This window comes from Bufo gargarizans, chromosome 6, assembly GCF_014858855.1.
Source record: "Bufo gargarizans isolate SCDJY-AF-19 chromosome 6, ASM1485885v1, whole genome shotgun sequence".
NCBI lineage: Eukaryota > Metazoa > Chordata > Amphibia > Anura > Bufonidae > Bufo > Bufo gargarizans.
The window spans coordinates 164,009,998-164,029,398 of NC_058085.1; the positions used below are offsets into that span (position 1 = coordinate 164,009,998).

A 19,401-nucleotide genomic window follows, 5' to 3' on the forward strand; every position below is an offset into this window, starting at 1 on the left:
CCTGGTGAGGCCGGTGTCCAGCTGAGAACATCCATCCGATCACAGAGCCTGTGCACTGGCCCATAATGTTTCCCTACCCTAACCGCCGGTGAGGATCCCGGCGCATGCGCACTCTGCTGTGAAATTTCCCTAACCCGACGTTGTGCGCCTGCGCGGCGCTGCACACCTCCTCACGTCATGTCCGGTGCGACCGGAAGTGACGAGGGTAGGGAAATCTCATTAAGTAGAAAAGTATAACGTTACAGCGCCACCCACACCCTGGAAAAGTATATGGTGTACAGACTATGAGCGTCACAGGCAGCGCACTGAATGTAGGGAGGCTGTTATGGCTACGTGATAAAGTACATGGAAGATATACTATACTGCTGTTCAGGGTAAATTGCCAGGTTGGTACTTCGCGATAAATAAGTGGGCTTTGGGTTGCAGTTTACCATGCTTAGAATGTATGGGCTCCTGGGAGGCCACGTGACTGATGTGTGTTGAAAACTTTAGCCTTTAGGAAAGTACTGGGTTTTCGGGGGGAGCAGACTTTATATTGGCCCCTACCTTTCCAACAGGAAGGGTCTGTGGTGTAGGCACTGGTGACAGACACTGTCAGCAGGGCGGCTCTCACTATAGTCTCCGCTCTTCGCACTTCCGCCTGCCCACAGCACAACATCCCCACCATGGCTACCAAGACACTTCCGGCTCCACGCCCCGCCTCCTCCAGCAGCCTATGGCAGCGGCTGCTGAGTAAGGGTCAGGTGCTCGGAGGGGTGGAGCTGGGCGTGGCCGAGCCTGTTATTACCGGGGATCTGCAGCCGCTCCGTCAGGTGATTTCCGTCGCACCATGAAGCTCCTCGTCGCGGTGTCGTGTCTCCTGGCTGCCGGTAAGAGTTTACAGTAATGGCTGCGGCCCGTCCCTTCTCCTCCGTGTGTGTGGTTATATAACTGGTAGTGGAGGCAGCCTCTCTGTGCTCGCACTTCCTTCTTCCTCCTCCTGCTGGAAGCCTAGGCTGGCCCTCCAACAGTTTGTTTTCTTACTTTACCTTGGCCTCTGCCTTCTCTGTGCCTTCTCCCATATTCTGTAGTGTAGGCCCTGGACTCCCCCCGAAGCAGCTGCTCACACTTTGGGGAGGGATGGGGGATCCCTGGGCTAGACCCCCTACTGTCGGTTTGGAGCACCTCTGAAGGGGTGTGTAAAATAAAGCCTTGTGCACACTGTCTGCGTTTCCCAAGCAGTGGTAAAGAAAGCTGGCAGGTGCCTCTGGAGGTCATTGGTTGGAAGACTTGCCTGGTGTATAAGGGGCTTTAATGATGACTGAACCTGTTGCCCTTAACCCTTTGTGGACATGGTGATTTTCCATATTAACATCTTTGTTTACTCCCTGCCTTACTCCGCGTCCCCCCCCCCCCCATAGATGTATGAGGTCTTGTGTTTGGATGGGGGAACTGGACAAGGAAGTTGGAATAATCCAAATGGGGTGGAATTGGTTAAAATAAACAAATCTCTCTCCCCCCCCCCCCCCCCCCAGTAAAATGGGTCAGTACCATACAGCTACCACATTTGTTTAGTTCTTGAGTTTTTAATACTAAAATATATTTTAAAAAAAAATGAACAAATTTATTTTTATTTTTTGTTTACATCTATGGAGCGGTGTGAGGGCTCACTTTTTTGCATATTGAGCACTATAGGCCATTTACATATTTTTCCATTTGGGTATTTTGTGATTGCATATACTTAAAAATAAATAAATGGATCCCCCTTTAAGCGCCTCTCCCCCCAGGGGACCTGTACGTGCAGTCATTAGATTGCCTCTCCCATACGCCAGTGTGGTGATAAATTACTGTTTGGGCAACTTACTATATTCCAATGCAGAGCTGCCACCTGCCCATTACCCTCATACAGGCTCCACTCTACACCCCCGCCACCCTGTTTTCTCAGCCCACCCAGTAAAATGCTGCCTCAGGTGACTATGGCATCTGAAAGGTTAAGGCCTCTTGCACACACACTTTTATTTTTCGTTCTGTATGCAGAACCATTCATTTCAACGGCTCTGCAAATCGCATTCCGTGGCTCAATTTAAGTCAATGGTTCTGCAAAAAGAGGAATGCATCTGTATGTCTTTCTTCCCATTTTTGCGGAACAATCTATTGAAAATTTTTATGCCCAGCCCAATTTATTTTTATATAGTTACTGTTTAAACATTACATTATTGTATGCTTCAGTTTCCGATCTGCAAAAAACAAACGCAGAATGGAAGCTAAAACAGGTCTGTTTAAGGCTCCTTTCACACCTGCGTTCAGGTGTCCGCTCGTGAGCTCCGTTTGAAGGGGCTCACAAGCGGCCCTGAACGCAGCCGTCTGGCCCTAATGCATTCTCAGTGGAGGCGGATCCACTGAGAATGCATCCGTCTGCCAGCGCTCAGCCTCCGCTCAGTGAGCGGACACCTGAACGCTGCAAGCAGCGTTCGGGTGTCCGCCTGGCCGTGCGGAGGCGAGCGGATCCGTTCCGACTTACAATGTAAGTCAATGGGGATGGATCCGCTTGAAGATGACACCATATGGCTCAATCTTCAAGCGGATCCGTCCCCCATTGACTTTCAATGTAAAGTCGGAATGGATCCGCTCAGGCTACTTTCACACTTAGAAAATTTTTCTAAGTTATAATGCAGACGGATCCTTTCTGAACGGAGCCACCGTCTGCATTAATATGAGCGGATCCGTTCAGAACGGATCTGATCGAACGCAGGTGTGAAAGTAGCCTAAAACAGACTGCAAAGCCATACGGTCGTGTGCAAGAGGCCCAGGACTGTCATCGCCACCTCTAGACATTAGCCCGGGGTGTTTACTGTCAGAGATGATGTCCACTATACATAGACGGCACATGACAGCAAGGTGTTACCATGCAGTGTAATCTGCAGCAGACTGCTGTATAGTTCTATGGGAACAGATTCATACAGTAAAATCTGTTTGAGCTCTCCTGTACCCGGGGCGGGTGTCAACTGGTAGCCTTACACTAAAGGGCCATAGAATTTTCAGAACTGATAGAAACATAGTAAAATATCGGTGGCAGTGTGAGCGTAGAGTCCCCATTGATATCTAGCCTGAATGGCGACAGGCCTGTGGACTTGGAGAGGCGAGAAATCGCCATATGAACACTTCTCTCTCCTCGTTCTAGCTATCGATGCGCTCAGACCCCACCGATAAACTTTTTAATATGATGCATCAAAAAACATTCCCAAGCCTCGTTGACCCTTTCTGGTATATAAGGGCTCATTCACACGACTGTATGAATGAGACTGCATCCGTTCTACAATTTCGCAGAACAAGTGTAGACCCATTCACTTCAAAGGGGCTGCAAAAGATGCGGACAGCGCACCGTGTGCTGTCTGCATTTGTTCCGTTCCGCGGCCCCGCAAAAAATATAGAACATGTGTTATTGTCCACAATTGCGGACAAGAATGGGCATTTCTCTAATGGGCCTGCCATTCTGTAAGCTGCAAAATGTGCATGGGTGGTGTTTGTGTTTTGCGGATCCGCAGCTTGCAGGCCGCAAAACACGGCGGGGTCGAATGAATGCACTAAATTACAAACTTTACTGGATCCAGTGGGTGAACAGCCCGTTGGATCCGTCCGGCCGCTAGTTTGTGTGTGCCCCCAGACTGCTGCTCCGTCCCCATTGACTATAATGGGGGCAGAGTTCTGACAGCAGCGCACGGTGAGGCAGCCGGACTAAAAGTACGACATGCAGTACTTGGTCTGGCTACTGCCGGAACCCTGCCCCATGTATAGTCAATGGGGATGGAGCGGCAGTCTGGGTGCACACGAACTAGCGGCAGGACGGATCCAACAGGCTGTTCACCCAATGGAACAGCTTGCCGGACCCCCTGCCGCTCGTGTGAAACTAGCCTAAGGGACTGAATGGATTGCTCTCCATTCAGAATGCATTAGGATAAAACTCAGTGTTTTTCCGGTATTGAGCCCCTAGGATGGAACTCTATGCCGGAAAAGTTTAACGCAAGTGTAAAGTCCCCTTAGTTGTGTTATGTATAGTGGAGCCTGAGAAGTCCTGATCATGAGTGCAGCGTGCCGTCATATGATCGCTTTATCACTGTTGCAACTATGAGTCAACAAATTCCTCAGCCGACACAAGTGAGCAGTGACCTCCGGCTGTGCGCTGGTCTGGTTTGTTTAGTCTTAGGGAGGCATTGGGGCATATTACCGTGTAAGACATGAACAGTCCTGACCGGAATAGTGTTAACCTGATGAGACATGTAATGACTTGTCTGCTTTTTAGGAGGATTATATAGACCCCAAACCAGGAACCTGTCACCATGCAGTGCAATCTACAGGCAGCATGTTGGAGAGCAGGAGGAGCTGAGCAGATTGGGATCCGGATCAGTAAGACTTGTCCTTTCTGCTTTTATCTCTGCTCTTTCTAGACTTGGGAGTCATGTGGGCGGTGCTACACAGTGGGTGTCGGCTAACTGTACATGACTAAGCATACAGGGAAAGAGGTCAGTCGTGAGTAGATCCACCCACATGACTCAAGTATAGAAAGAGCAGAGATATAAAGGTGGTATCTGTCAGTACAATCCTGCCTGATGATAATGCAATGAATAGTGAGTGATGTGATGAAATTAAACATTACCACTAAGTGGCATTAAAGGCTCAAACTTTGCATTTAAAAAAATAAATAAAAAATCTCCCAGTTTTTACACCACCTTCACCAACTTTCAGAAAGGGGGCATTGGCCAGAAGCTTTTTTACACCAGTTTTCTGGTGTAAATGAAGCCTTTAATCTACAGCAATTCTGAGCGGTCTAGCATTTGTTGGGAGCACAGACTGCCGAAGGGTGCTCCTAATTTGTGACTAGTCCTGAGCCTTATCTTAATGTATGTGCAGAGGATATTGATATCAGTGCAGGAAGCGCTGGTCTTGATAAATCTTCCCCCTGAATGATGGGTGATCTTCTGATGACCCATTCATTCCCATTGTGTGACAACCTGGTAGACTGTTGATCAGGTCTGGGTGCTCTTTCTAGTTTTCTCTGTATGTTGGCCTTGTGTCATGCAAATTGGTGAATGGAATATTGTCCCTGAACACAGATCTCTGCTCAGAATATGAGGACTGGATAATGGGACTACAGCCATTTGTAGTGTTTGCCTGCCCGTGTTCACTTCTCTGGAGTAGTCCTTAAATGGGGCTCTAGAACACTAGTGCCCTCCTCAGCGTCCTGTTTAACCAAGCCTTTCTGCATTATGTGACCACTTCTTGATGGCAAGATCAACACTTTAAGAATCAAGGTCCAAGTAACTGTGTAGACTTACATATTTCTTTATTATACACAGGAGGAATCTCAGTTCCTCTTTCACAGCCTGAATGAGGTGTCATCTGATACTTTCCTCTTCTGCCTTTACTGGTCATGGGACTGATATCACTGGCTGTAAACTGGTTTTCAGTTCTCCCCTTTGTGTGTATGACTTGTTGAAAGACTGCAATGATGTGCTGGTTGGGGACACGTCACTGCTAAAGCCATGTCCCCACTTGGCTGATAGTCCCTGGTTTGACTAGAAGATGGCGGAGCTTCAGCCAGAACCTGGGTGGCAGGACAGGTACATGCTACAGGGGAGAACTGATCCCAGAACTCCTGTCGGCCATAGGGCCCATCCCACTGTCACCTATCTACCCAGTAGACATGATTCGATCACTCCTATGCAAAGGCCAACGCCCCAGATGTCTGACTGGCTGGGACCATGGAAGTGCACATAGGCTAGCACTTTTTCCTGTAGTGTGCAAGCACAACCACCACCGCTGATGGATTACAGGATAGTTGTAACCCCAGGAAATGAGCAGTGTATAATGTGGTGAAAAAATAAATCCAGCAGGCAGAGGAGACCAATATGGATAATCGCAGTAAATTAGTTAGTGGCTTGTATTAATGGTCTCTACATGATAGATGCCACTTACTGAAGTGACTCAAGCGCTTACCTACATGGTACCTACATGAATGCACTGTATATGTGCCATAAAAATTAAGGGCGGGGGGGGGTTATTTTTTATTTTTTTAACTGAATACCTATCCTCTGGACAGGTCATCAGTATGATTGGTGGGGGTAGGACTGCCACCAAATCGGCTATTTTGAGAAGGCACTGGCACTCCTGTGAGCACCGCTGCCTTATCACAGCTCGCCAAGCACAGCGCTGTGCATTATGTAGTGGCTGTGCTTGGTATTGCGCTCGTCCTCATTCACTTCTATGGGGCTGAGCTACTCCTAGGCTGATGACATGTTGTCACTGGCCTAGGAAAAGTGGCGAGAAGGCATTGGCACTCACAGGAGCCACTGCCTATCAAACAGCTGAATGTTGGGGGTTCCAGGTGTCAGACCCCTGCCAATCAGATGCTGAAGGATAGATCAGTATAAAAATCTTATAAAAACCCCTCTAGATGTGCATACCCCAGTCAAGTGGCATGCTGGCTCCTCATCTTGCTCTTACTTTGTTCACTTAGTGTGTGTGTGGGGGGGGGGTTCTTAAAAGCCTATATGAGTTTATGAACATGTTTCTGTAGAACTTTTTTTTTTTTTTTTTTTTTTTTTTTTTAATTACTAATTTCCCTTCTATTTTATTTTTCTAGTTGCTGCAACGCCATTATTTGGCACAGAGCAATGTGCCAATGGCCCTGAAGTATGGTGTGTCAATGTTCGTACCGCATCCCAGTGTGGCGCAGTCAAACACTGCCAGCAGACTGTGTGGAACAAACCGGTTGTGGTAAGATTTGAGAAATTGATTAATGGAAGGTTTGCCCTTCCCTTTCGTTAGAAGAAGGCCGAGATGGGAATAACCACAGCAAGTGTCGGCCGGGGGAGGCAGGGTAATGGACAAGGCCAGGGAGTCGGCGCTGTGCGGTCTGCTGTGCTTCAGTGGAATAACTGGTTATTCCAATCTGACAGGAAAACCCACTTTTTGTTATGAAAGAACACTTGTATGTGGTTATTGTACACTTGGCAGACTGTTATACAACTCATACAGTGCTTAGAGTTTTTTATTAATAAAACTTTTTTTTTTGAGTGGGGTATGAATTAATCTTAACAGGAATATGTTAGTGTCCGTGCTCAAATCCGTGAGCAGGTGGTCAGTGATGCATCCATGAAGGGTCCATGTGTCCGTTTTTTGTCTGTTGCATCCATATTTCAGTCACTGAACAGCTGTAATTTTTTTTCTAAGCATTTTTGTGATCTGTGCAACACGGACCCATAGACTATAATGGATGTGATGGATCCGTGAACATGGACAAGATAAAATAGAGCATGCATCTGTGCTAAAACACTGTCTGAATACACACATTAAAATGAATAGGGGCATGTGCTGTCCGTGGAGAACGCGTACAGCGCTTGTCTGTAACACTGACGTGTGAATGAGGCTTTACTGAAGGGAACTGCGAATGCAGGTTGCTCTCGTGCAGCAATGGCGTGCGCTATAGAGGCAGACATCCTGCTGGTTTCCCTAATATCTGATTCAGATCTTCTGCCCAGAGATCATGGTGATTCCTAGTAACTGTTACAAAATGGCACCAAAAATGTTTGGCCAGCGCTACAGCCAGAGAGGAGACTCTCCTTGACAAACGCTGGCGTCTCTTCCTCCCTGTTCTGATGCTCCGTATTAACATACAGAGAGGGAAAACTACGGGGGGGGGATCAGGGTGGCAGCATCAGTGGGGGGGTACACCACAAGTAAAGGTATTTATCTTGAATAAAAAAATGAAGGTCCTCTTTAAAGAGAACAAGAAGGGAAACTAAATGCCCATCCATGGTTCACTTGAGTAGATCTAAGATTTTATTATAGGATTCTTTATTTTCAAATCTAGTTCCTTTTCCTGTTTGAACATTTTCTAGTGATGGTCAGCTGGATGTTATCCATCCAATCTCACTGTGGGAATATTTACTAAACATATAATATTACTTTCCTAGCAGTGTAAAATTCCTTTAACAATCCCCCAAGAGATAACTTAAGCTAGAACTATAAGCAAGTACACATAGAAGAGAGTCCAGGTCTACTCCCAAAGAACTACAATGTATTTCGGCTACATCCGTCCATTCTTGGCGGTGTCTGGAAAACTGCACAGAAAAAGATCCTCAGCCACACGGACGGTGATGTGGGCTCCCACTGAAAACTGGAGATGGCTTCAGCACAGATGCTGCGCAGTTACGGAGTGGAATCCACGCTGTGCTGTATAAACATAATCTTATTGTATGGGCTCTGGTAGAGTCTGGACATGGATGCCCTAGTTTGACTTGCCTTATGTCTGGACCCATGAAAGGTCCTCTTTAAACTATCAGGCTATGTAGGGCATAGTGCAGGGATCTAACTGCACGTACTATTTATTTTCTTTTTTTTCTTTTCCTGGGCGCCGCTCCGTTCACCTGCTGTGGCTCTCGTATTCTCCCGCCTGGTATGCTAATTATAAGCAATGAGGAGGAGACTTAGTCTTTCTATGGGCGTCTCCTCCTCCCCTGGCTGTAGCGCTGTAAGTCATCTCCTAAATGAAATGAGAACTTTCTCTGAAGCATTTTCTTTTCCCTGTTTCATATTGTACTTTGTGCCTTGGATATCCAGATGTATGTTTCAATAACTAAAACAAATGAGAAAATATTATCTAGTGTAAATGCATTAGTAAGTTTGAACATTGCAGAATACAATGTCCATCAAGAAATTACATACATTCCCTCCAGCAGACAAGTGGGTGATGGGAGAGCTGTATACTGAGCATTTTCTGTATATTATCGCACCTACAGGAGATGTCATTGGTGATTAGCTCCTTCTAATGAGATGACACTTGACTGTTCCAGTCTCCACAGCAAAGCTGAAAAGTGATCTGCAGGAAACACAATGTCAGACTGTGTGTTTAGTGTAAATTAAAAACCTGAATTTAATTTCCTTTGGGGAACCATAACAAATTTAAGGTGGTATGACCTTCTCTGCAGTGAGAAGTGGATACCCTTGCTTTCTGCTAAAATGAAACCTTGTGTAATGTATTCCAGAAAACCGTTCCATGTGACGTGTGTAAAGAGGTGATTACAATTGTGGGAAACTTCTTGAAGGAAAATGGCACCGAGGTAGGTGTATTGCAATGGTTTCCTTAAGTCTGCATAACTTTTATTTTTCATGAGGGGGGGGGGGGAGTTCTGGTATGTTTATATTGATGGCTTATTTTCTGGATAGGACATCGCTGATCAGATCGGCAACACCCTTCATCCTTGCCAATTATCTTCTGCGTAAAGCTTGCGGTCCCCAATGCATGGGCAACGTCCGTGTGGTGGCAGGGATGTATCAAGACCCATTCAACTTGAATAGGTCAGTGATTAATCTGCACCGCAAAAAAAAATATTATTTTTTGCAGTGTGGTGGCACAAACATTACAGAAGCACTTCGTAGTGCTTCTGTGGGGATACGTGCCTCCGTTCTGCACCGCATCTCCAGATTGCAGACTCATTCAAGTGAATGCGGGGAGCACACAGCCGGTGCCTGCATATTGCAAACATGCTGTTTGCTGGACGCAATATGGCCATGAGCATGAGGCCTAACTCTGGTGCCAAAACTACAAAGCTCAGTTAACTGTAGTGGATGAAGCTGGTAACTGCAGCACTGCTCCCGTCAAAGATGGGTTATTGTAAAAATACTGGAAAAGCTTTTGGAATATCACTTGGATTTTCCTGCAGATACCACACACTGCATTGCAGAAGGTTAAATGGGTTGTCTGGGACTTGCTGACCTCCTGTTCATCTGTGATCCCATAGAGGGGAAAACTTTTTTTTTTTTTTTTAACTAGGTCTGTACAATCAAATTAATTCGCTCATTGTGATACTGGCGTTTTTGACTGAATCACCAATGTATCCAGAATGGCACTGGTGCATGCGCCAATTGTTCCTCTGATCACAGAGGGAAATTGCTGAACACTTCTGAAGCTTCCTAGGCTGCCATGGCAAGCTCTCTGCTAAGCTGTGCAGGAAACGCATTGTAAAAATCCCTTTTACCCCAATAGAATCAAAAGATCCCACCAGGTTCTAGCCCCCTAAGGGGTTTAAAAAATAAATATATGGTTTAAATCATCCCCCTTCCCAATTTTATATATAAACTGAAAAAAAATGCATATCTGCTCTCAAGTATTAAAATATTTTCCTATGGGGGTTGGGGCAGGGTAATGAAAGTCACACGATTCACTGGCCTAAATGACAGTGATCAATAAGTCGTATATAAATCACAAAAGTGGTATCAATAACTACAGTTCATCCCGTGATGTCAAAACTGTTTATTTTTTTTGTTTACCCCACAAAGAATTAATACATGTTATTTCTATAAAAATTTATTGAATTGACTTGGTATTTTTTTTTTTTTTTATTCCAGCTGAATTAGGAAAATCAAGAATAGTTTTCAGGCAGCAGATTGTGGTGTCTAATGACAATCCTCTCACTCCTGCAAACCACTATACAGCATGGGGAAGAGTGATGGCATAGCGATTGCTCCTCCCCATGCTGCATGTAATAGCAGCTGTCTCCTCTGTTAGCGAGTATGCGCTTGCTAGGAGGGAACGTTTCCCTCCCTACAATCGGCTGCCACATCAGGATGTGTAATTCAGGCTTTAGGAGATTAATTACATTAAGGCAGCAAATTCTGCACACCTTTTTACTTGACTGTCTACACAAGGTTGAACTGCTATGTAAGCTCTTTATATTAATATATCAATATTCTAAATGCATCTTATATCACTTTTAATGATTGCAGAGTGAAATCCTGGCGTACTTGGATAAGGCTTGTGAATTGATTCCGGAGCCTTCATTGACTTCCCAATGCAAGGAACTTGTTGCTGAATACTACCCTATTATCATGAATATCATTGAGGGTGAACTGGTAACTTTAAATGTCTTTCAGTTCAATATTTTATCTTTGTTACATGTATTACTCAGTTCTCCTTGATGGATTCATACTGGAGGGACGTAGATGTCTAAATGAGTGTAAGGGTCGTATGCATGCAGCAACATGTCCACGATGGCTGCATTCTTGGTGATCTCAATACGCAATAAATGGTGCTGCAGTGAGCATGTTCAATCTTCTACTCCAGGCATGCTCAACCTGCGGCCCTCCAGCTGTTGCAAAACTACAACTCCCAGCATGCCTGAACAGCCTACAGCTATCAGCCTTCAGCAGGGCATGGTGGGAGTTGTAGTTTTACAACAGCTGGAGGGCCGCAAGTTGAGCATGCCTGTTCTACTCCATTGATACATGGACAAAGGATCCCTGTTGTGGTAGACCCACACCGATCCTGTGAATAGAGGATACATTTTATACTTGCCACAACATTTTCTAAAGTTCCAGTTGAAAAAACTATGATTTTGCCATGTTAATAATGTCTATTATGTTTCTCTTTAAGTCAAATCCATCAGTGGCCTGCTGTGCTATGGGCCTTTGCAGTTCTCTGCAGCAACACTTGGCAAGCCTAAAGCAACCCCAACAGCTACTTACCAATGAAATCCCAGAGGTAGATCTCTCCAAAGTGGTTTACCCATATATGGCAAACCTTCCTCTTCTTCTGAATCCCCAGGACACAACCCACGAGGATCCTAAGGTAACAAATTCTATTGGTTTTCAGTACTGGCCTCAAAGCAGAAGATAATTGATCACTTTTATCTTGGCTTTACTGTCTTTTAAAATACAATCCTGTATACACTATATGCAAACATTTAAAGGACTTGAATATAGATTCTGGATATTGGATGTCTGACACCAGCACCTCCACTGTCTTACTCGGTACATGTATCCTGCAGCTCCTATTTGCTTAAATGGAAGCTGAGCTACATTACTCTGCTGCTGCCACCACACAGGAAACTTTATAGACTTTATGGTTTCTGAGGGCTGATTAATTGGGGGTGTCAGAAATCCACTGATCAAGTACAGAAGATCGGTCATCAATATCAAAGCCCTTAAACCTTATACCAGTGCCGTACATGTGGCAATGGGTGAACAGCAGAGACCTGCCACTAAAGACCACGACCAGCATTAATACGTATCGCGGTCATTAAAGCCTTTTAGATGCCATGGCCCTGATCAGGTGTTATCACAGCATCTAAAATTTCAAAAACCTAGAAGTGCACACTTCTGGGCTTCTTGCTGGTAATTGATTTCAATATGCTGGGTTTCTTTGAATAGACCCAGGGTATTGGACCTGCAATTCGTATTTTGGCCAGCAGGTGACAGGCCAACATAAGAAATGAGCAATTCTAGTACCATCATGGATCTGTATGAAACAAGAGCTACAAAACCATATGTCAAAATGGCCAATTTTGACAAAATGCCCCCCCCCCCCCCCCAATCACTACTTAATGTAATAAAATGTGATGAAAAAGTGACACTCCAAATTGGTATCAGCAAGAACTACAGATCGTCCTGCAAAAAATTAGCCCTCACACAGCTCAGTAGCTATAACTATAAATAAAATTATGGGGGTCAGAATATGGTGATGGAATTTTTTTTCAAAGTCTCTATTTTTTTTACACTATTTAGACATAAACCTATACATATTTGGTATCGTGTTAATCGTATTGACCAAGAGAATGAAGGGTAAAGGTAAGGCTAGATTTACTGTAAAGGGAATGCAGTAGGGACAAACCGCAAAGCAGTGGAGAAATTGCAATATTTTTCAATAAACCCAATTTTTTAATTTTTATTTCTTCATGCCTCACTAAATATGCCATATTCAATGGTGGCATTAAAGTACAACTTGTCTGACAAAAATAAGCCCTCAAGGATGTGTAGAAAGTACCAGTAATCTTGTGTAAATTTAACAATTTTAATACTTTGCTTTCAGTTGTGAACATGTAAAAGAACACCTCTGTAGAATGGTCTGGTACAGCTAAATCATTCCCTTCTGTGTTAAGTTTCTGGTAACTTGTGTTTATAGGGTACCTGCAGATGGGTGCGAGTGAATGCACAAAAGATCCACATAAACCTTATGTGCGTATCTTAACTCAAACTGCACCAAGGACCGCAATTTCTAACAGCGTTTTTTGGTGCAGACTTCGCCCTTTATTTGAAACCTGCTGCTTAAACCGCAAAGCTAATTGACATGCTGGGGGTTTGGAAGTTGCACAGCAGGTTACTTTCTACACTGAAAAAAAATCAGTAAAGTGTACATGAGAATCTGTACTGAAAAGTGAGACCTGTGCAGGTCCCTTTATAGGGTTTTGGGGTCTCTCCATAATGTCTTTAGATGCCAATAATTCAAAGGTTGTGGCACATGGCCTAAAGACTAAGTTTAACCGCTTTAGGACATCCACCATATATGTGGTTGTCAAGTCTTTAAAGGTGGTGCCTGCTCACGAGTGCAACAGGAATCATAGCTGCTCAGGGCTAATGTCTGATAAAGGCAATTGCAGGTATTTAACCCCTCATATGCTGTGGTCAAAAGTTAACACCTTGTCTCAGCCGATAACTGCCTCCCCCAGCTGAAATCAGAAGTTGTTACACTACAGGGATCTGCCAGAGCCTACTTGAGGCTCTGATGCCCATCACTGGTATATTTAATACAGGCCTGCAGTGGCAGAACTACATTGGTATATACTGAATGCTGGAATAACTTTTTGTAACCAGAGTACCCCTTAACCCTTCATGATTTTAAAACAAAATGATCTGCCTGAATAACAGTTATTTCACTTAAAGGAAGTCTGTCACCAGGATAATTGCTATTGAAGTAAAGCCATGGCCTAATTGCACTTATTACCTTATTTCCAGATATTCTTTTGAGCAATAGGTTTCCTATCTTTGGAAAATCCATTTATTTGGTATGCAAATGAGCCAGTAAGGTCCCCCAGAGCGCCGTTGCTCTCGCAGGAAGGAGCCCAGGCACACCTCCTACATCACATTCATGCCATAACTATGCCTCCTTTTCCTTGCTGTATCGCATTTAAGACTTGTGCATGGTAGTGCCAAACACAGCCTGCACACTGCCTGTCCCACTGAGGAACATTAAGATCAAATGCACCTGCTTGAAACATTAAATATATTTTTTTTTTTTTCTTCCCTTACTTTTCCAGAATGGTGATGTGTGCAAAGATTGCCTTCAGCTTTTTAACGATGTCCAGGAACTGCTTAAAACAAACTCCTCTTTCTCCAAAATGATGATTGAGAATGCTCTGAGACAATGTGACCAGCTTGGAGGAGGCTTGAGTGAAATGGTAAGATGCTTTAGTATCTCTCTATGGCTAAGCTTATGCATGGAGCAACAAGGTGCAGTATGTGTGTTCTAGCAACAGACTAGAGGCCAAAGTAAAATGACTTGGATATACTGGCGTATTCCCAAAAAAATCTCCAAAGTAAATGTTAAAATACCTTGCTTTATTCTGAGGTAATTGCTTTGTCTTGGTTAAAAAAAAAAGGTACTTAAAGGGATTAATGTAAAAACTGATTACCAGAAAAATATATCCTACATGACAAAGCTAGACCATGCCCTGTACCTCACGTGGATCCAGAGATCTCCCCATTCATTGATTGGCTAGATTTATATCAAGCTGGCAGCTCAAGGGGAGTGTCTTGTCTGCTACAGCCTAGGGGGGTGTCTCGGCTCTACTGATTACAGCTCGGGAGGTAATTGAAGTATGAAACTGAGCATGTGTGGCCTTCTCGATGAGCAGGTCAAAGAAAAAAAAACAGCAGGTGGTGCTATACACTTTATTTTTTTTATTGAATAACTCAGTGGATATGCTAAATCTTTAATTTCATGCGATTACAAAGTATTAAGCTCCAGGTGCTGGTTTGAAAACTGTTTTTCGTTGGACAACCCTTTTAAGTCTGCCAAAGCTTAGATTTTAGTTTTATAAACTGCTAGATATTATTTCTAGAAGATGAAGAAAACTAAATGCATTGTTTTTGTTTTTCCTCAGTGCAAGACCTATATTAATCAGTATGCGGACCTAGCAATACAAATGATAATCCAAATGGTAAGATCATTATCTCTGTGTATTATCACTAATCTCATACATGGCTTTCTCTCATAGAAGCTTTGGGATACACAGCATGGGTTTGCTAAAGAACGCCACTAAACGGCAAATTAAAGGGGTTGTCAACTTGGTTTGAGGTTTGTGTGGCTTCTTTACAACCGGCAGTGGCAATGTTTAGTGTCTGGCTATGCATTCCCCTTATAATATCTGCTGGATGGAATGTAACGTATCTTTCCATGCAATCGGTGTGGACTTTAGTGGCAGATATAGCAGGAACCTCCTACAGGGTGGCTGTCTGGCTATTTGAGGGGGGAGCCTGAGCAGCGGATCCTCCATCCTACCTAATAGAGCAAATTGCGTGTTCATTGAAAGGGCTGCTTTAACTTTAATATGAACCTGTGTGCCAAACTACAGCATAATCTATAAAAACTAGGTTTGGGGATTGTCACCAGGTTTCACAATGCAGACTGCATACATTATTAAAAAGATTTCTTAGACCTGATTAGGCTGGTGTAATTACTCTAAAAATCTATACCAGAATTGCTATGATACAAGTCCAGTGAGTGCATTCACAATCTAAACCCAGTCTCTGCCTACCAAGCCTAAAAGGCCCCTTTACACTGGGGACGCAAATGTTCCTTCCGTGTAATTGCCTGCTAGTCGGTGAAGGAGACTGCTACACTTACAGTGATCTCCTTCACAGTATGGCGAGCAGTGATCGCTAATACCATCGCTCAGCCCCATACAGAATCATTGTTTGCTGGCAGCAGAGTGATGAGCGTTTAGCTCCATCAGGTAAGCAGTGGCAACTTTACACCATCTGATGGCTAACAATTACATTCCCCATGCATCAGGCAGATGGAGAAAAATAACCTACAAAAACCTCACCATCCAATTGCACAGCATCAAAAAACCCTTAGAAAAAACATCTGCCCATACCAAAAGGCTAATGGGACTCCAAATATACAAAAAATATATAACAATCGTTATTAAATATTAAAAATATAAATGTTCAAAAGAAAGGCAAGTTGGGAGATGAGCATTGCAAAGGGCATTTTCCCAAGTATAGTGGTCTGTGTCTTCAAGATATAAGATGGAAATGGCGCTACTGAGCATATTACTAAGATGAGATGCAAAATCGCCAATAAATCAGACATAAAATATGTTCAGTTGTTAAATGGCACCATAGGCACACGGGTATGTCAAATATCCATGATATTGCATTAGCAGTGTTGCTGGACAAATCAAAATAACCAAAGATTATATAAACGATGTGGTGAGAGAAGCCACTTTGACGCCTGGTAGATGGGCCCAACACACGTTTGATAAAGTGCGCAAAGAGTTTTTTTTTTTTTTTTTTTTATCTAGTAGGTATAATACCACATTAATTTTGAATGCCCCGCCTCATCATTTCTCAGTTCTATTGTTTGCATGTGAAATGTTGTGCAGCAATGCTTTTATTAGTTCTCTATATGCTTGCTCGAAGGATATGCACTTGTGACCATGATTGTCTTCTACAAGAAAATTTTGACTAACCACCATGCATGAACTGCACTAGTATTCCAAATATATGATCTGTACAGCAGCACTGCAGATGTATTCAATATGCCAAAGAGTACACATGTGCCTCAAAATAAAACTATTCCCTAATCAAACATACCCTGTGATATGGTTCACTTATGGCTTGGAATGCCACCCCACGCACAGATACCTCGACACAAGGCTCAGGATCACCAGTCTCAGTAATTGTGGGATGTTGTGTTTTTAATTGAGACTGGTGATCCTGCTAGGTTAATAGGGTTGAGTATTTGTGCTCTTTGGTATATTGAATGTATCTGCAGTGCTGCTGTACAGACTATATATTTGAATTACTAGTGCAGTTTATGCATGGTGGTTATGGTCTCCTGTCATCTAACCACCAGCTACACTGCTAATGCAATATCATGGATATTTGACATACCTGTGTGCCTACTTTAATCTAACTTAACATATAGCTTGCCTTTTTTTTCCTTTTAACTATTTGTATTTTTAATTAGAGAATATATTTTTTTGGTATGTGCAGATCATCCTCAGCAGACCTACAAGATCTATTTCATAATGTAGAGTTTGTATTGTAAAATCTGACAGGTCCCCTTTTTGTTGCACATATACCCACTTGCTATATTGTGGTTTCTAATGAGATGTATATTTGTTATATTGAGTGCCCTGTTTTACCTCCACTATACTCTTCTGTATAATTTTGTGTTGGAACTGAAACTGCCATATATCTGATATTTCCTTTCTCTTTGATGCTGGTCCTTTTTTCTTTCTATAACTGATCAGGATCAGGTATGTGCAATGCTTCATAGTAACTTACTGTGCATATTACAAACTGCACACAAAAAAAATGGGCCCCAAGACTAAAACAACTTGTGTGGTTTTTGAATATCTAACTTTTAAAATGTGTACAATAGATTTGGTTTTTATTAATTTGACTAAACATTGAAGTGTCTGAAAGGGGTAGTGCACAGATCACCTATCCACAGGACAGGGCGTCCGCTTGAATGGAGTGGTGGACCAGCATTCTCATCATTCAGAGTCTGGAACTGAGCGATGTACTCCCATAGACTGCTCCATTCAAACGAGACAGAATCCATGTTCTTTAACTCGGTGAGGGGCACTTGTAACTTAATCTGTCAGATGTTTAAGTGTCAGTCTCTGTACTAAGATTCAACCCATTCTGTGGGTTATTTTTTATTTATTTTTTCCATCTTAAAGGAGCTGGTCACATTGAACATAGTCTGCAGACAGTATGCTAAAGACACTGAGCAGATTGATAGTTTTGAAGGAAAAGACTTCTTCTAACTTGTTTTTAGCACTTTATTTATTTATTTTGCCCTTACCCTCCCAGAGCCATAACTTTGCTTTTTGTTAGCTCCCCAGAATGCAACTTCTACAGAATAATGAAGCAAATTTCATTATTCTGTACAGAAATTGCTATATCCCAGTCCACAGCATCTGAGGGGTTAAATGTGCATGGTCAGAATTACCACAGATCAGACATTAGCTGCTGGTGCCTGCTGTATGAAATGGATTTAAAGACCTGACATTGGGAAGGGTTAAAGCTCTCCATTGTGGGCAGACTGCCTCAGTAACTGGCAGCTGTCTCTGTAAGCAGTTACAAGGAAGGCTCTCACTGAATAAGGAAATGCATAAAGGAGTCAATACAAGTCTCACTGAGTCTTTTCCCACAAAACTGAGTCTGCTCGGCTCCTGCTATGTAGCATACTGCACACAGGTCAGGCTCCATGAGTGTGACGAGTTCTTTAAAAGTATCAAGTTTTTACGGCAGTTTTTCTATTTGTTTTGTGTATGCATATTAAGGTCTACTATCAGGCTGTAATACACCCAAATGCTGTTACTCTTAGCTCTTACCCACAATCACCGCAGTTACATACAGCAGTTAAAGCTGGTACCTTACTTTGAATGGGGAGAACACACGACATAACCAATCCTTCGTTCTGTAACGTCACTGCCCACACATTACACCACAACGATTTTGCTACTGAGAAACATGTAATTTATATTAAAATGAGTGTGCTGATTCCAAATATGAACTCGGGAATTTGCCTGACACGTCTAGCTTTCTAACCCCCCCCCTTAAGAATCCTGGGATTTTCATTTTTGCTTTTTCGTTTTTCATACCTTCCCATTGGCCTAACTTTCTTTTTTTTTTTTTTCCTTTTGCCTTTTTATGAGGGCTTATTTTTTGCGGGACAAGTTGTACTTTTTAGTGGCACAATTTACAGTTGAGTACCATGTAGAACTTTTTTGCTAAAAAAAAATTAAAATTCTTACTAGTTTGTCCTTTGTGGGGAACTGGAGTTAGTGTGACACTAGCCTTATGTGAATGGTTTTCTTAACAGTAACTACTTCCGGCAGAGGAACAGCCTGTTTGAAGTCATTATCTGGCATATTGACTGACTTGAAGGGGATCCAACCAGTTTCTGGCATTTAGTGCCAATATTTGACCAGACAAATTAATGCTGGAAACAGGCCAGATCCCAGCAGAGTCTCATAGTCCATGGGCTCCAGCAGGGTAAGGTTGTATCTGGCTATGCTGGATATTGTCTTTCAGCAGCCTGCTCCTCTGCCAGAAGAATTTACCGCTCTCCACACACATTTTAAACCTTGTCTTCTGAATGCTGAAATCAGATATTTTGAGTTCAGGAGAAAGGAGTTTCTTATAAACATCAAGCAGATTGCTAAGTAATGTAATAAATGCAAGCCCCAGAAGCCATACTGAGCAAAAAAATAATTGGTAATGGGTCTAGTCAATATTAATCGCTCATTCAATTTTGAATCAGTTACCTAAGAGTATGGCTTCTGTGAACCAGAGAGTCACCTGTTTAGTCATTACTCTTTATAAGAATTAGCTGAAACTGTAGCA

At 43.1% G+C, this 19,401-nt stretch overlaps 1 protein-coding gene across 2 annotated transcripts in view; it reads left to right on the top strand.

Moving 5' to 3' along the window:
* The first annotated feature begins 713 nt into the window (after positions 1 to 713).
* Positions 714 to 19,401, top strand: part of LOC122941015 (prosaposin) — a 29,542-nt gene continuing 10,854 nt past the window's right edge. The window contains exons 1-8 of one of the 2 annotated variants that reach the window (XM_044297986.1): positions 714 to 869; positions 6,620 to 6,753; positions 9,024 to 9,098; positions 10,765 to 10,890; positions 11,411 to 11,605; positions 14,070 to 14,210; positions 14,916 to 14,972; positions 17,295 to 17,300. In XM_044297986.1, the coding sequence (XP_044153921.1) occupies positions 830 to 869; positions 6,620 to 6,753; positions 9,024 to 9,098; positions 10,765 to 10,890; positions 11,411 to 11,605; positions 14,070 to 14,210; positions 14,916 to 14,972; positions 17,295 to 17,300 (774 nt within the window). In that variant the 5' untranslated portion in view covers positions 714 to 829. The remainder of the gene's footprint in view (positions 870 to 6,619; positions 6,754 to 9,023; positions 9,099 to 10,764; positions 10,891 to 11,410; positions 11,606 to 14,069; positions 14,211 to 14,915; positions 14,973 to 17,294; positions 17,301 to 19,401) is intronic. The other variant, XM_044297987.1, reaches the window with a different exon arrangement.